At 34.5% G+C, this 14,842-nt stretch overlaps 2 protein-coding genes across 7 annotated transcripts; both read right to left on the reverse strand.

Annotated features, from left to right (window-relative positions):
* Nucleotides 1-1,016: 1,016 nt before the first annotated feature.
* On the reverse strand, nucleotides 1,017-3,648 carry BLOS2 (biogenesis of lysosome organelles complex 1 subunit-like protein). 5 transcript variants are annotated; one of them, XM_022299336.2, is made up of 5 exons: nucleotides 3,327-3,646; nucleotides 2,734-2,904; nucleotides 1,804-1,858; nucleotides 1,642-1,696; nucleotides 1,166-1,428 (listed from the first exon to the last, which is right to left on the reverse strand). In XM_022299336.2, the coding sequence occupies exons 1-4, from the start codon at nucleotides 3,426-3,428 to the stop codon at nucleotides 1,644-1,646; spliced, it is 381 nt and encodes a 126-aa protein (XP_022155028.1). In that variant the 5' UTR covers nucleotides 3,429-3,646; the 3' UTR covers nucleotides 1,166-1,428; nucleotides 1,642-1,643. The 5 variants fall into 5 exon arrangements, 4 of the variants coding, with proteins under 4 accessions (XP_022155030.1, XP_022155028.1, XP_022155029.1 ...); XM_022299338.2 differs by lacking the exons at nucleotides 1,166-1,428; nucleotides 1,642-1,696 and adding an exon at nucleotides 1,017-1,160 and having other exon boundaries at nucleotides 3,327-3,645; XR_015792619.1 differs by having other exon boundaries at nucleotides 1,642-1,858; nucleotides 3,327-3,648.
* A 2,067-nt stretch (nucleotides 3,649-5,715) lies between these two features.
* LOC111022182 (amino acid transporter AVT6A) lies at nucleotides 5,716-10,164 on the reverse strand. 2 transcript variants are annotated; one of them, XM_022299348.2, is made up of 6 exons: nucleotides 9,434-10,164; nucleotides 8,812-9,328; nucleotides 8,269-8,421; nucleotides 7,354-7,557; nucleotides 6,405-6,870; nucleotides 5,716-6,229 (listed from the first exon to the last, which is right to left on the reverse strand). In XM_022299348.2, exons 2-6 carry the CDS (start codon nucleotides 9,236-9,238, stop codon nucleotides 6,094-6,096), a joined length of 1,386 nt encoding a protein of 461 aa, XP_022155040.1. In that variant the 5' UTR covers nucleotides 9,239-9,328; nucleotides 9,434-10,164; the 3' UTR covers nucleotides 5,716-6,093. The 2 variants fall into 2 exon arrangements, with proteins under 2 accessions (XP_022155040.1, XP_022155039.1); XM_022299347.2 differs by having other exon boundaries at nucleotides 9,413-10,164.
* Between the last annotated feature and the right edge of the window lie 4,678 nt (nucleotides 10,165-14,842).

A 14,842-nucleotide genomic window follows, 5' to 3' on the forward strand; every position in this document is an offset into this window, starting at 1 on the left:
TTGAAAAAATATATATAGATTCCAATTTAATTTTGATCTGTGAACTTTTTATGATGATTTTGGTACACTAAATAAGTTTAATTTGATAGCATAAAATGAGATATGCTTGCTTTTTAAAAAACTTGTTATTTTAACATTTTGTTGAACATTACCTATTCATTGACTCATCATTTACAGCATTTTTTTTACAGCCTCTCTCTTTTTGCCTTTTTATTCATCTTAGTCACTTCATATTTATTATTTATGTTTCACCCTCCTACATTCAATATGTATATATATACATACTTTTTTTTCTCTGAAAGTTGAAAATCAAAATTTTCATGGTAAAAAAAAAATCAAAATTATTGGTTGATTTCTTTTCCTCTTTTTTCTTTGGACTCAAAATCAAAATATTCGATTCAAAATTTTTTTAAAGTTTAATATGCTAAATTACGAAATCAAAGTCCCAAAAAAGAGTCCTATACAAGGGAAACACAAAAAGTTTCTCAATCGAAAAAAAAGAGAGTTAAAGTTATAGTGATGGCAGATGGAGGAACATTTACACCACGACATAATCATATAAATAATGGTATAAAAAACCCAATCAAATGGAAGTTCCGTTCTCTGTGAAGATCCATTGGTTTCTTTCATTAACTAAAGAAACGTCCGAACAAAAAATATTCCAAATCAACCAAATGGAAGTTCTATTTGGCAGTATCAGTTCATTGCAAACTTCACAAGCCTTACTATTTTTTTTTAATTGTTTTTTTATTACAACACGTGGGGTGAGGATCTAACCATCTAAAGAGCCAACACAGTAAAAAAACATATTTCTGCATTATAGTCAGATTTTGGATTACAACTTCTATTTAAGAACCATCAACTGGAAACTGGCAATTTGGAGGATGGATGATTGAATCCAAATGCTTAATCTGTTTGTCTACGAAGGACTGATTTACTGGGTTCAATCGGACTAAAAATTGGCCAAAAAATGAAGGAATCACCGCAAATAACTAAGAGCAACTTGCAAATGAAAATCCTGATAACCCATACTGTTCAATTTAAAAGATGAAAGCAATTAGAACTTGTAATCCACCTCCTCTATTCTAAAAAATTGAAACAATGATTTGTTGGGGGGCGATCAAAGTCCACGTTGGCCAGACAAGGAGAAGATCATAGGCCTATATGAGTGAGGAACAACATCTTCATTGGTACGAGACATTTTCGATGAAACCAAAAACAAAGTCATGAGAGATTATACATAAAGTGGACAATATCATACAATTGTAGAAACATGGAAGATTTTGTTGTCTCTAAGTTGTATTAGAGTCATGCCCCTAACTTAGTCAAGTTGGAAGAATCTTTAGGTGCCGAATAAAGAAGTGGTGAGCCTCGAAAAATGTAGTCATTGTGTGATCCATACTTGAGCTCTATCGGATAAACAGCGTGCTGTAGAGAAGTAGAGTTGGCCTAGGTTAGAGTTGGATAGATAGATGACTATTTAAAGGGAGGCTTGGTGGTACTTTGTTCAAAGGGAGGATCGTTAAAAATGTGATCAAAATCCTACATTGGCTAGATAAGGGGAAAATCATTAATATATAAGTGAGGGACAATATTTCCATTGGTACGAGACCCTTTTTGAGTGAAACAAAAAACACATACCATCATGAAAATATGGTGGTATCGGCTGTCCCAACATGATTGAGAATTACAATATCTACACATATAAAGGAAGAAAAAGGGGAAAGCTAAGATCAGAAAACATGCCCATTATTGAGTATAAGCTCCCAGGGCAGTGTTGGATTCCTATGAGAAGAAATGTACCTTTATCCTTTGAGATTTGCTCCATCGTGAATGCGCAGTCGGGCCTCGACTCTCCCTGGTATCAGAAGAAGTTCTTCCCTCAAATGCACAGTATAGTATCACTAGACGAAATTTCATTTTCATTCAATTGACTCCTGTGTTTTCAACCTTTCCGGAACTAATTTTTAAAAAGTTTGAAACCATACTAGTTGTGCTTCCAAAAATTTGGTTGTTTTGGATTACACAATCGAATTTCGTTCTTGAAAATAGGCCTGCCCAACAAAGATTTAAATGATCCTTTTTTCTCTTCATAATTGCTTTTCCCTAATCCCCTAACTTCCCATGTCGACTAACTCGTTTCGATGTTTAATGATCACATGAGCTTGTTCGCACTCTCTGTCGCTTCCAGCATGTTATGTCTAAATAGATGAACTTGTATGGTTCCCTATTAAATGATGCATCATGACAGCATCTGCTAGTAAAGGTCGCCTATACATCGATTATCGAGTAATCTTCCTAATCCTACATAATTAATCCTCAAAAATAGGAAAGAAATAAAAATCCTACATACTTCAGTTCAACCAGAAACAAACACCAAGAACAGTTTCTAAGAGTCTATCTCCCCATACCAATCAAACTATTCAAACAAAAAAAAAATTATGACATATAGTTAGCATCAAACGTTCAAAAATATACAAAGTAGCAGGAACAGAAAAAGAAGATGCCAACTCTTTTGCGCCATCAACTGCCAATGATCATAAAAGACTCGCCAATATGGGCAATATAAAAGCAAAAATATTCTGAAAAGAACGGTTCTGAATTTTGAACATGAAATAGATGAAAATAGAAATTTATTCATGAAGGTGTGTTTTGATAAACGGACAACACTTTAGACTCCAGCGAGGAAACATGCTTATCAAGCATTGAAATTACAGCTTCAAATTCAGTCACCTGATGTTCTATATTCTCAATCTGGCTAATATAAGCATCAAAGCCACCACTCTTCGACTTCAGTTGCTCCACGAAAACCCTCATTCCAGAAGCCACGTCCCCAAAACCTTTATACTCTTCTGCCACCCTGAGATTCATTTTCTCCAAAAGTGCCAGCTGATTACTTGATCCCTATATGAGCAAATAACAAACTCACCATTATTCAAGCAATTGAAAGCTGATTCACATCTGCTTAGATTCATCAACTAAAGCAAACCTCAGCTTTCATCATTGTAAAAGATGATAAGAAATTAATAAAACAATTCGGGTTTCGGAAACAATACTGCATGAGTACTAAACGGGTCTTGGAAATTCGAAAAAGGAAGTAGAAGAAGATAATAATGAAGGAGCGAAATTTGGCACTTCCAACTTGCTCCAAACTCCAAATCCAACTATAATCAAAACGAACGTGAAAAACATGGGCGATAAATCTTCCAAACCTCAATAATATTAATGAAAAAACTGAACCAAATAATTTCAAGACACAGCGACCGAAGCGACAAATTCAGCGAAAAAGCAAGATGAAACATGGAGAATTAGGGTTGGAAGATTACAAGAAGGTCCGATTTGATCATTTGGGATACGCTGGTGAAGAATTCGTTGAGCGAGACGGCGAGCTCGTCCCTGTTGGGCAATTGTTCCTCTTTCCCGGCCATGGAATAAGATCACAAACGGCGACACTTACAAAGGATGGAACCTGAAGCCACGAAAGCTTCCTGGAATTATGATCACGCGCCGTCGCCTCGCCGGAACACGGAACTCGATTCGTTCGTATGGTGATTCAAGGAGAGCTGATACTGAAAATCCCGAGCGGCTAAATGATAGATAACAGTGAACAAGAAAAACCAAGGGGAAACCGTTGGTGAAAATCAAAATTAATTACTTTAGGCTAAATATAATGGGCAATTTTGTCTATGACTTTGTTTTCTCGATTTATTATTATTGATTTTTGTTAGTTCAATAGAAATATATTTTAATATGATTTGTTCTCTTAATTTAGACTAGGTTAAAAATATTTCAATTTAAATATTTCATGTTTTTTATTTCAATTTGATTTTAAATGGGTGGACAGTATCACGGACTACATTTCGACATCGTCTCTCTCGATGCTAATAAATGGGAAGGCAAAAGGCCACATTATGCTTAAAGGAGGAATTCGACGAGCCAATCCTTTGTCTCATTATCTCTTTCTAATTTGCTTGAAAGGTTTACCAGCTTGTTTACAAAGAGCTTATGACAAACAAAATTTCAGATTTTTGTATTAAATTTACTCCTCCTTGCCCAAGGCTTTTTTCTTTTTTTTCAATGATAGTCTTGCTTTTTTGCAAAGCAAATATAATTCAACTGCATACTGTCAGGTTGATTTTGAACAGTTATGAGAAAGCATCTAGTCACAAAATCAATTTTGACAAGTCAGCTTTTCCGTCATTATATGCTATATAGATTAGGAACGAAAATTGGTCTCAAATTTGGGTCTCTCATCTGCTCAATCCAGAAACAAGAGTAAAGGTTTTAAGGCGATTAAAGATAGGTTGTGGAGTATAGTCCAAGGTGGGAATAAAGTTTTTTCTCTTGTGGCGGCAAGGATGTGATAATTAAGAGTATAGCACAAGCTAGTCCGACTTATGTCACAAGTTGCTTTCATCTTCCAAAGCTTTTGCTTGGAAATGTCTTGGGCTATGGGTCCAAAAAGATTGAGGGTCTTAACTTTTCGTGATTTAGAGCTTTTCAACAAGGTCCTTCACGTTATATTCACTAACGACCGTCTTTACTTGTGGCTAGAGGTATTAAAGAGATTTATGCTCCCATAATGGATCTTCTTCACATATAAATTAGCTCTTGTTCCTCATATGTTTTTTTGCAAAGTATGGTTTGATGCTGCGAGCGACTGTTAACAAGGTCGAAGAAGGTGATGTGCAATGATTCATCTATTGACTTTTATAAGGATGGTTGGATCCCAATACAATCCATTTTCGCCCCCATCTCTCTGAATTAGAATCCGTGTAGGGGAAGTAAGGGAAATTATTCAAATTCCTATTGAATTGCTGGTGCATGCTATCGAGCAGGATTCTAAATATCGAGTGATATGTCGACATGTCAATGTGTGAGGTGCTTTACCAGTAGACGAGGGGGGAAGTCATTTTTCTCCCTTATCGAGGAAATGTTGACATGTCAACCAAATGTCGACGAAATTTCAACCAAATGTGGATTGATTTTTTTTTTTTTTTGCCTGAGGCGATTGAGAAAATCTGGATCAAAATGGTGGCCTGAGAGGGAGATCTCTTGCTTTCAAGAGAAAATTTGGATACAACCTCGACAAAAGAAGGATTTCTATTGTAGATCATGTCTTTTTATTTTCTCTGTCGGTGGAATAGCAAAAAAAAAAATTAAAAAATAATAGTCGAAAATTAAACGACATTGGACGTTTTCTATTTTAATTTTTAAGAAATTAAAGTTAAATTCTTATCCTTTTTATTAAAAAAAATACAAACAAAAAAAAGTTATATTAAAATTTAACCATTAAAAAAATCTAACAAAATCTTAAAAAAAACATATTATAAAAAATCGATTTAAAAAAAACAAAATTTAAATTAAATTTAACTAAAATATCTAACAAAATCTTAAAGTAATCTACATAGAAAAAAACAAATTTTAAATTAAATTTAACTTACCAAAATAAAACAGCATTTAAACTCTAATTAGCAAAATAACTACAATGTCAAGAATGGATATAACCCTCGTGACCCCTTAGTGTTGCTTTAACAAAGTTTTATTTTCAGAAGAAAAAAAATGTCAAAATAGTGTAAAAAGAGACGTATCGAATCAGTACTATTTCATTCCTTCCTTATAAGCAATAAGAAAACAAGTGTTAAGTTTCAAATCAGTGAATCCTCCATTCACACCTTAACAAACAAAAATAGCATCAATAAATAAGATTGACCATTGAACAAAAACTCACATTATTTTATTCTTGAGAGAGTTCCAAAGATCAAAACAAACTAATCAATAACAATTTGCAACATTGAAGGTGACCATTAACAATAAACAAAATAGTAGCCACACTAAAACATATATGCCAAACAAAGGTACCAAAAGTTCAGAAGAGGAGGATGATATAATACACAAGGAGTTGGAGAACAGAAGCCAAGTACACTAAACACAACTGCACATTCATCTCATTACTTTTAACTCAAGTCCTTGGCAAACCTTCAATTTGCCATCAAGGAAATGTATCTGGTTCTTGCGACAACCGATGTTTATCGGCTGAAGATGTGACGATCTTGTTCCTAAGCGTCATGATCAGCGAGCAAGCACGATGAATCAGTTTCGGGGTGAGTTCTTTTTGAACAAAGCGTAGGCATCGCTGTATATGGCAATGATGTTGGAGAATACGGCAAGGACCACCATGAAAACGCCAAACACCTTGTCCTTCTTCGTCGCTATATTGTGTGAATCCCTATAAATACCAACAAAAATTCAAAACAACGATATGGACCAAAATCTTAAGTTCAGTAGAGAATCTATATATCTAGGCTTAGCACAAATAAAGAAACTCCCGAGCTAAGACCGAGTAACTTCGACGAGATAACAAATCGGTTAGTTCGGGTAAGGCAGAGAAGTAACTAACTAACCTCAAAGCTACAGAAGCAGGGAATATGAATCCAAGGCAGACAGCAGCAGTTGCACCAGTGAATTGGAAGGCATCCCAGATGCTGGGAATGAAATTTGCTCCCAAGAAAATGAGAGTGATAAGCCCAGAAGTGATCAGCGAGAATCTCCAGTTGTCTTGAACCAAGGGCCGAGCAGACGGAAAGAGGAGGCCATCCAAGTTAATCCTCAAAGGGTAAAAGACGATTGGGAATACGAGCATCAGGTGTGCTGCATAGCTAACACGGACAGCATCATTAAACACGGAACCATAGGGAATGCCGAGGTCAGTATCAAAGTTTGCAAGTACGTCTGAGAGGGTTCCCTCGCCAAAAAGGAGGTAACCAAAAATGCTGGTCATAACGTAAACAGAAGAGCATAGACCAAGCGCGGTTCGTACAACCGCCTTTATCTGTGAAGGATCCTCGAGTTCATTGCTTATGTTGTGAACTGCAGAAAAAATGCCAAAAAATATAAAATGCCACAAACATGCAGGCTGCTACATGTATCAGAAACTTAACTTCTATAGTTTAACAAGATTTGGGTCCATCAAAGTCAATGGATATCGTCAAACAATGTTAAAGCTCGAGGGAAAAGATGTTACTTTCATAAAACTCAGTGAAAACTAATCACATCACTTTTTGGAAACCAATAAAAATGCTGTTCATTGCCTCTAAAACCATAAAACTCTCGCAACGGGTATGAGATACTCAAGTTTTTACAGAAGTCGGAACCAGTCATAGGTAAACCAATGAAAAACCAGGTTAAAATCAATTAGTACAGATTATGACCTGCATTATGTTATATAATCTTTATATCATTTTCATTCGTGGAGATTTATTTAGCCATATTATCAAACAAAATTCCTACTCTGCAAAATCCAAAGCTTACAATGGAAAACCTAACACAGGAGAAGAGAGCAGCTGGCATTACCGTTGTAATGACAGACATATGCAGTAACCACAACGGGGACGGCAGTAAATAGCTTCAAGAACGACGTCACGTCGAAAATCTCAGGGAGCATTCTGGGCATCTCAATGGTTCCGTCTATCAACTTGTAAATTGAAATTCCGACGGTAATGATAAGGAATACTACAGCCAGTGCAACTGATAAGGCAGATGTAAAGCTCAATGAATCTGCAACCAAGAAGGGCCAATTAGAACTCCATAGTACCATAAATATCTAAGGTTAAACAAAAGTTTGGAACATGAATTGGTGGTATTCAGAACACATTGATTAAGGAACATTAGGAAAGAATGGTTATGGTGAGTTAAGCATTTCAGAAAAGTAATTCTACATTGTTGCCAAATATAAGAGTTAAGGAAGTTCTTTTAACCATTATTTTTTTCCGTCCAGGCTAGTTTGTGTGCATATCGACTAATCTTATGAGACAATTACCTGATCCTACTATATTTGGTTGCCAAGATAACTCGTAAGATATTAAATCCTAGAAAGGTGACCACCATGGTTTGAACTCATTCCCTCTAAACCTTTTACTATTTACATTGATCCTTATCGATCACTAGGCCAACACATGATGGTTAAAGTTCTTTTAACCATTTAAAAGCAGTTTCACTTTTGCTTGTTGAAAGCACTCGAAGTCCCAAAGCTGAACAGCCTTTGCTAAATTATACAAAACATGGCTGTCAGATATCTTCAGTAGTTGGATATGTGGATTAATAAAGCAGGGAAAATAATTTTAACCAAATATATTAGAATGCCAGTTTCAGATATCTTTTACAGATAAAAAAAAGTTGGATGTATTCTGAGTCTCTGACACAAGTTGAACATGGTGAAGATTGGTAGCAGAGGCAGTAATTCTTCCCAATGAAAATGAAAGCACTAACCTATTCGCTTAAAGCATCCCAATGGTGCAAAAATACCGAGCGTCGTGACTAGAAGTACGAAGAACCGACCATTCCACCAGTATTGTCCAAACCATCCTTCCAGAATACCGGCATGGTGAGCACCGCCCGTAGACGTTCCAGAGAGCACGTCACCTGGGAGAAATCACACCAAGATTATTCATCTCACCAAACTCCATATGCAAGTATTTCTAGCCAAGAAAGCTACTCATTGCCAAGATAACAGACTATGAGTATCCTGAAATCGGTGTTTTAAAAAGCGCGCCTTGGACACTAGGTGTTTTGAGGGGAGCCTCCCCCACACCTTTGCATTTCAATCCTTCAAATAAATTAAGAAATATCCTCCAAAAGCCCTCATTTCTCTAAACAATTTCTTACAAAAGCTCTAATACTTTAAAGTTCTCATTATCTTTGCATTTGGGATCGTTGTGCTTTAGTATATGCCTGGAGCTTTAAAAGATACTACCTGAAACAAAATCCTAGAGATAGATTCGATGACAAGTTTATAAATTGATCGAAACCCACCTATAATAATCATGTACACTGTAAGAACACCAATGTTATTGACAAGAACACATATCTGCAAAGCCATTTTTCCATATCTCCCAAAAGCATCTCCCATTAAACCTCCATAAGAAGTCGACTTCCGTGGCCGACTAAACCTGAGCAACAGCTCTATTGAAGCGTCAGTAAGGAATGCCATGAAGATGATCATGGCGACTCCTAGACATAGGCCCAACTCTTTCACCATTGCAGGCAAAGCCATGATCCCAGCCCCAATAATTGTAGTGGATAAATTGAACACTGCCCCACTGAAGGAAGCTCCATTGAATTCATGAAACCCAGAACCTTCATCTTGCCTATTTGGTAACAATGGAGATTTCTCATCCACTGCAGCCTTCTTCCTGATCGACCTCCTCTCCTCCCTCGGTGCAAGAGTGTCAATGGTCATCCTTTCAAGAATCTCAAAATTATCTCAACGCAAAAGGGCTGGAAGCTTAAAGAAATCTCAAACGATTTTCCACGATAATTCCAAAGATAACTGCAAGAAACAAACACAAAATTCGGTTTAAATCTAAAATACGTTGTCAAGAGTTAAAGCTTCCGATAGTAACTCAAATCCGACCTGAAATTTTCCAGACTTAACTGTAGAGGATCGTATGCAATCAATGGCTGCCTTTAACTGAAACCACAAGATTCCAAATACCCAGCTCCTAATAATAATTGAAGAAGTATATGTTCTCTAAACGGTCCAAATAACCGTGAAACCACACTTCTGAGGAATGAAATAGAAAACCCAGAAAGAAAATAGGCTTCAGAAACAGAAGGGGAAGAACAAACGAATCTCCAATTTCGCTAGCAACAAGAAAATGAATTGATAGCTAATAATTCAAAGATGTACAATCAAAATATGGGTTCTTAAGATCGAACAAAGGAGATGATCCAGACCCCTTTTATCAGACAAGCCAATCTGAGAAACCCAATTCCCCAACGAAAAACCGGACAGGCCGAGAAACAGCAAATGAAGATTGAAGAACGCAAATGAGGAAAAATACCAAAAAGTCACGTCTCTGGGCCTGTGGGAGAGATAAAATCACACGCAATATCAAGAATTGTGGTACAATTTTGTACGCATACGAAATACGAATTGATTTCCTTTGCAAAAGAAAAAGAAGGAATACGAATTGACTTAGAGGCAGAGCATAGAGCTGGGAATCTTGATGGGTCGGAAGATTACTGCAATTTTTGGGCGGTAGACGGGATCGTAAATTCAGTTGAATTTCCCCTCCAAATAATATAGAAAAGGATAAGGAATGGCGATGATTGGGAAGAGGAAATCGGCTACCACAAGCGTCTCGTCTATGCTAAAGAAATCCCCACACCACACCACTTGATAATGCATATGATCCAAGCTTGAATGGTAAATTAAATGAGAAAACTCTGTTTGCGAATTTCTATAATGATCCGAGAAAAGTTGTCGTTTTTCAAAATTTGTATATAGTTCATGTACTCTCTTCTTTTTTTTTTTTTTTTGCCACTCTATTTCTAGAAAAAGTCGGTCTTTTTAATCAGTAAATAAGTAGTTTAATTATGCTATCATTATCAATTTTAACCATCATATTTAAAAATATAAGTAATATACCTATGAAAATATTGTCCCGATGAAAATATGGAAACAAAATCATGTACACATACATAAAAAAATATTTTGATTAGTAAATTAAAGTTTAATATTGTTTGATTACTGATAATTTCTAATTCAATTTCGTCTTTAGTTACATAATTGAACATTGAATGTGAAATATAGATATATATAAAGGATAAAATAATCTTATAAAAAGTTACATGTTTTGAGGTGTTCCATAATGTTAATTGTCAACATTTTATCGACGTGTCGACTTGCGTTGACAATTAACCTGTCACACGAGGGGGACAAAGATTTTCTTCCGTTTGTCGATGTCGACCCCGACACGTCGACATGTTGCTGTCCCTTGATCCCAAATAATTTGATTCAATGTTTTTATTCCAGTGATGAAGGTTGTTTCTTGAAAGTTAGAAGTTCAACATATCATTAAGAGGTTCAACTCATCATCTCTATATATATATATTTTTTAAACACTGTATTTGTTATACTAAAAAAAAAATGTAATTTAATTCACGCTATTGTACCATGTAAGCTTTGATCGATGAAAGCAAACCATGAACGATTATAAGTGGACCGAGACAATTTCTTAATGACGGTAAAGTTTTACATTCTAAACCATTTTTACACATAAATTTTCAATTAGGGAGCAATAAATTAAAGAATAAACCTTAAAATTTCAGTTTGTTTTTTTTTATGGTTCTTTTAATTTAAGATGACTAAGAGGCCAAATTTTTCTTTGCTCCACCCTTTCCAACTTTTAAGATTTTCAATTTAATCCGTTAATTGCATAAAATCTAAAAACTATAATATTTACCTTAAAGAAAAATATTTTAAATTCATTAACATAGCTCAAAAATAAATGATATATATCTACAATTAAGAGGTTATGCGTTCGATCTCTCATCCCCACATGTTGTTCTAAAAAGGATTAGAACATAACAACAACGAGAGGTGTATGAGAGTTTGAATCTCCAACCTAAAAGAAAAAAGTAGGTACTAAGTACTGTTGAACTATGTTCATGTTAGATTAATGCCAACTCTTGTAATCTATCATTTTATATTCTTATAAATAGTGGGTTATCCTAATAAAGTATTTGTATTCAATAATATCCGATACAAATTGAATAATGGAATCATATTATCTCTCTACTCTCTTCTTCTATATTAATATTATTGTAGTTATTGAATTAATGTTGAATTATAGTTTTTAAATTTTAGAGAATTACAAATTTTGGGTTAACGGCTTAATTATAAGATGATAACTTAGTAGATGAGACACATATTATTCCAAAATCGATGATTTGATCTCACTCTGTAATTGTTGAACTAAAAAACATCTCTATTGGTTATGGGTGAAATTTTGCTTAAGTAATTATGTTGACGATTGATCAATGCTCATAGGCATATGATTGATTTATAGTGAACTTTTATAGTTTTCTTAGTACAACCGATGTGAGATTGATTGAACTTCTGACCTAAAGAAGAAGTAAGATTGCTGTTAAATTTGCACATGTGGGTGCAATTTTATAATTAAACAGATGGGTTATGCAATTTTTCTTTTTAAAATCACTTTATTTTAAGAAAGAAATTGATAAATGTTGATATAATTATTGCATGAAGAACCATCCCTATTATTATTATTATTAAAACAAAAAAAGTGAGGAACAATCGCTATGATTGACTCGAAGGAAAATGCCATATGCCAATATTTTAGTTAATAAATTTTGTTTTATTCACATTTTTTTTTTCACGTAATTATAGATGACAAGGAAATATATATCTTTTTCTGTTTTTGGCTTATTATTATTATTATTATTTTGTTTTTGTTCTATTTTTTTATTTATTTTATAAGGAAGAGATACCATGTTATAACAATAACATTTTTGACAATGAAGACGTGGGACATTTGGTCGGTTTAATAACAAGGGGCTTGGTAAGATTCTCGTTACAAACATAAATATTTATTTTATCTATTGTTTTTTTTCCCTCTCAAATTCTAAATTTTTACATGAAAAATAATTTTAAAATAAAATATTCAAAATTATATTGTCATATTTATTGTTTGAGAAGAATGTTTAAACACTACTAACAAACCACGATTGTTGCTCGGATATATTATTATTATTTTTGAATGCTGATATGTCATATATATTATTTATTCTATCATGTGGCATTTAAAATGAAGAAAATAAGGTTGATGATGTGTAGATTTCGGTCCTCCCGTTCTCTTCCTCGCACACACCTAACTCGATAATTCGAGGGTTGATACCTACAAAACCAAATCGATTTAAACCGGTGTGACCTTAGTCACACGGGCTCCGATGCCTAAGTTAGTAAGGGAAAGTTGAGAAAGCAGTGAACTAACTAGAGATGTTTACTTGCCCCTTCAGGGTTGGACCTCACTGTTATTTATAGCCGTGAAGATGATTCCAGAACCTTTCGTAGCTAAACTCTAATTCAGAGTTGCAGGGCCTGAGGGGAATCGTTGATCACAGGTAGGAGATTCACAGGCTGAGCCGTGGGTCGAGCCCGGCTCTAGGCCGAACAAATGTGGTGCTTTCAATCTCCACAAATCAAATTCCCACAAATCTCTTAATTTCCTCGATCACTCTCAATCTCCACTAATTTCTCCACTCTCCATTAATCTTCTTTATTCTTTTACTTTATCATTCACCTTAATCTACACCACACATTATTTGTTGCTCTAAATCTAATGATCAAGATTCATCTTCAAAACTCTATTTAAAGCCACCAAATTCATCATTCTCCACACTAATTATCCAAGCAAAAGCTACATTTCTCTCTACAATTATTTTGTTCTCAAATTTTCATACTCTCCACACAAAAAGTTGTTCATATTCTTTTTTAGAGATACATTATAGTGTAGCTTTTTAGCTATTGCTTTAGTGCGAAATTTGTAAATCCACCTTAGTGAAGTATTTTCTTGTATTGCTTATTTACATACCATTTGAGTTTTTGTATTAAGGTGTGGGTACACCTTAAGTTGTGAGACAACAAAATTGGTTGGATCCTAACTAGTAAAAAGGATTATGGGTTTCTCTATAACCTAGGACAAAAGGAGGATCTATCGATTTGATTCTCACCCGTAAGAGAGCCGACGCAGTAAAATACCCAAGAATGAATCTCGGTGAAGCACCCCACCCACATTACAACTTTAACAAAATTTATAAGAAATATTTTTAAAGGGGAAAAACTAAACTGCAGTAGAAAAATATACATAAAAGTAGTGGAAACTCAGCACACTTACAGCCATAAACTCCTAATGAGCACAAAAGATCTTCCAATGCTATAACTCTGTCCTACAGTTCTTTCAACTCTTCGTCTAAGCAGTTTGTCCGTTCACGCTCTTCCTTTGCAATCTTTTCCAGGTACGCACATTGTTCATCTTTCTTCTTTCATTCGTAATCGGCTTTGCATCAACTACAAAAATGTCTTTTTTTCTCGTTGTCCAACCCAACCCTCGTAAAATCTTCAAAGGTATTTTTCCTGTGATGATAGTGTAGGAATGCTTATTTTACGGGTAGCCTCGTCAGACAATTTCTTTACATTATTAGATATATGAGAAGAAGAGAAATGAGGAATTGATATTTGCATATATATGTTATACACATAAGATGATGAAGAGTTATGAACTCAAAAGATCCATTGAATATGTTTTGGTGAATATTAAATGAGAGTAATGCGGTGAGCAAAACCAAACTATAGTTTTTTAAATTTAAGAATCAAATAGAAATCTATCTTTAAATTTGGGAGTCCAAAAGCGTATTTTATTAAAAAAAAAAAAAAATCTCTCCACTCCTCTCCCTCTCTCCTCCCCCCTCTCTCCTCCCCCGAATAAGAGAAATGAAAAACCATACCATTGAGTAAGGAAAATTTTGAATTTTATGAGAGTATCATACTTTATTTGTTCACGTTATGATTTTGCTTTTATAATTTTTTTTTAATATTGATTGATCCCACATTATTTCTAATACAATGTCGACGTGTTATGCAGTGAATGAAAGGAGCTCCTATAGTATCATAAATTTTCCCATCATAAAAGAGGCTCAAACTCTGGGAGTCACATGTATTTTGACTAGGCTCGTTAATTCAAGGGAATGGAATCAAAGAATAATTTTAATTTGTTTTGAGGTGTTTAGTGAGAATGAAATCAAATGACAAGCCTCATGAATTTAATTATAATTACTTATTTCATAGTCCCACTCATTTGTTTTAATAATTACTTTACAATTTTTAGCTTTTCTCTTCCCTGTATTAAAAAGATTCATAATCAACTGTTTTACGATTTAATAAATTTAGTGTCACATCCCCATGTCCGAACCATATATATTTTGAAATTTAAACTATAATACGAAGAATCTACCTTGACAAAAAATCATTCAACGCAAT

The sequence above is a fragment of the Momordica charantia genome (assembly GCF_013281855.1).
Source record: "Momordica charantia cultivar OHB3-1 chromosome 8 unlocalized genomic scaffold, Mcharantia_2.0 BLBB01000008.1, whole genome shotgun sequence".
Classification (NCBI taxonomy): Eukaryota; Viridiplantae; Streptophyta; class Magnoliopsida; order Cucurbitales; family Cucurbitaceae; genus Momordica; species Momordica charantia.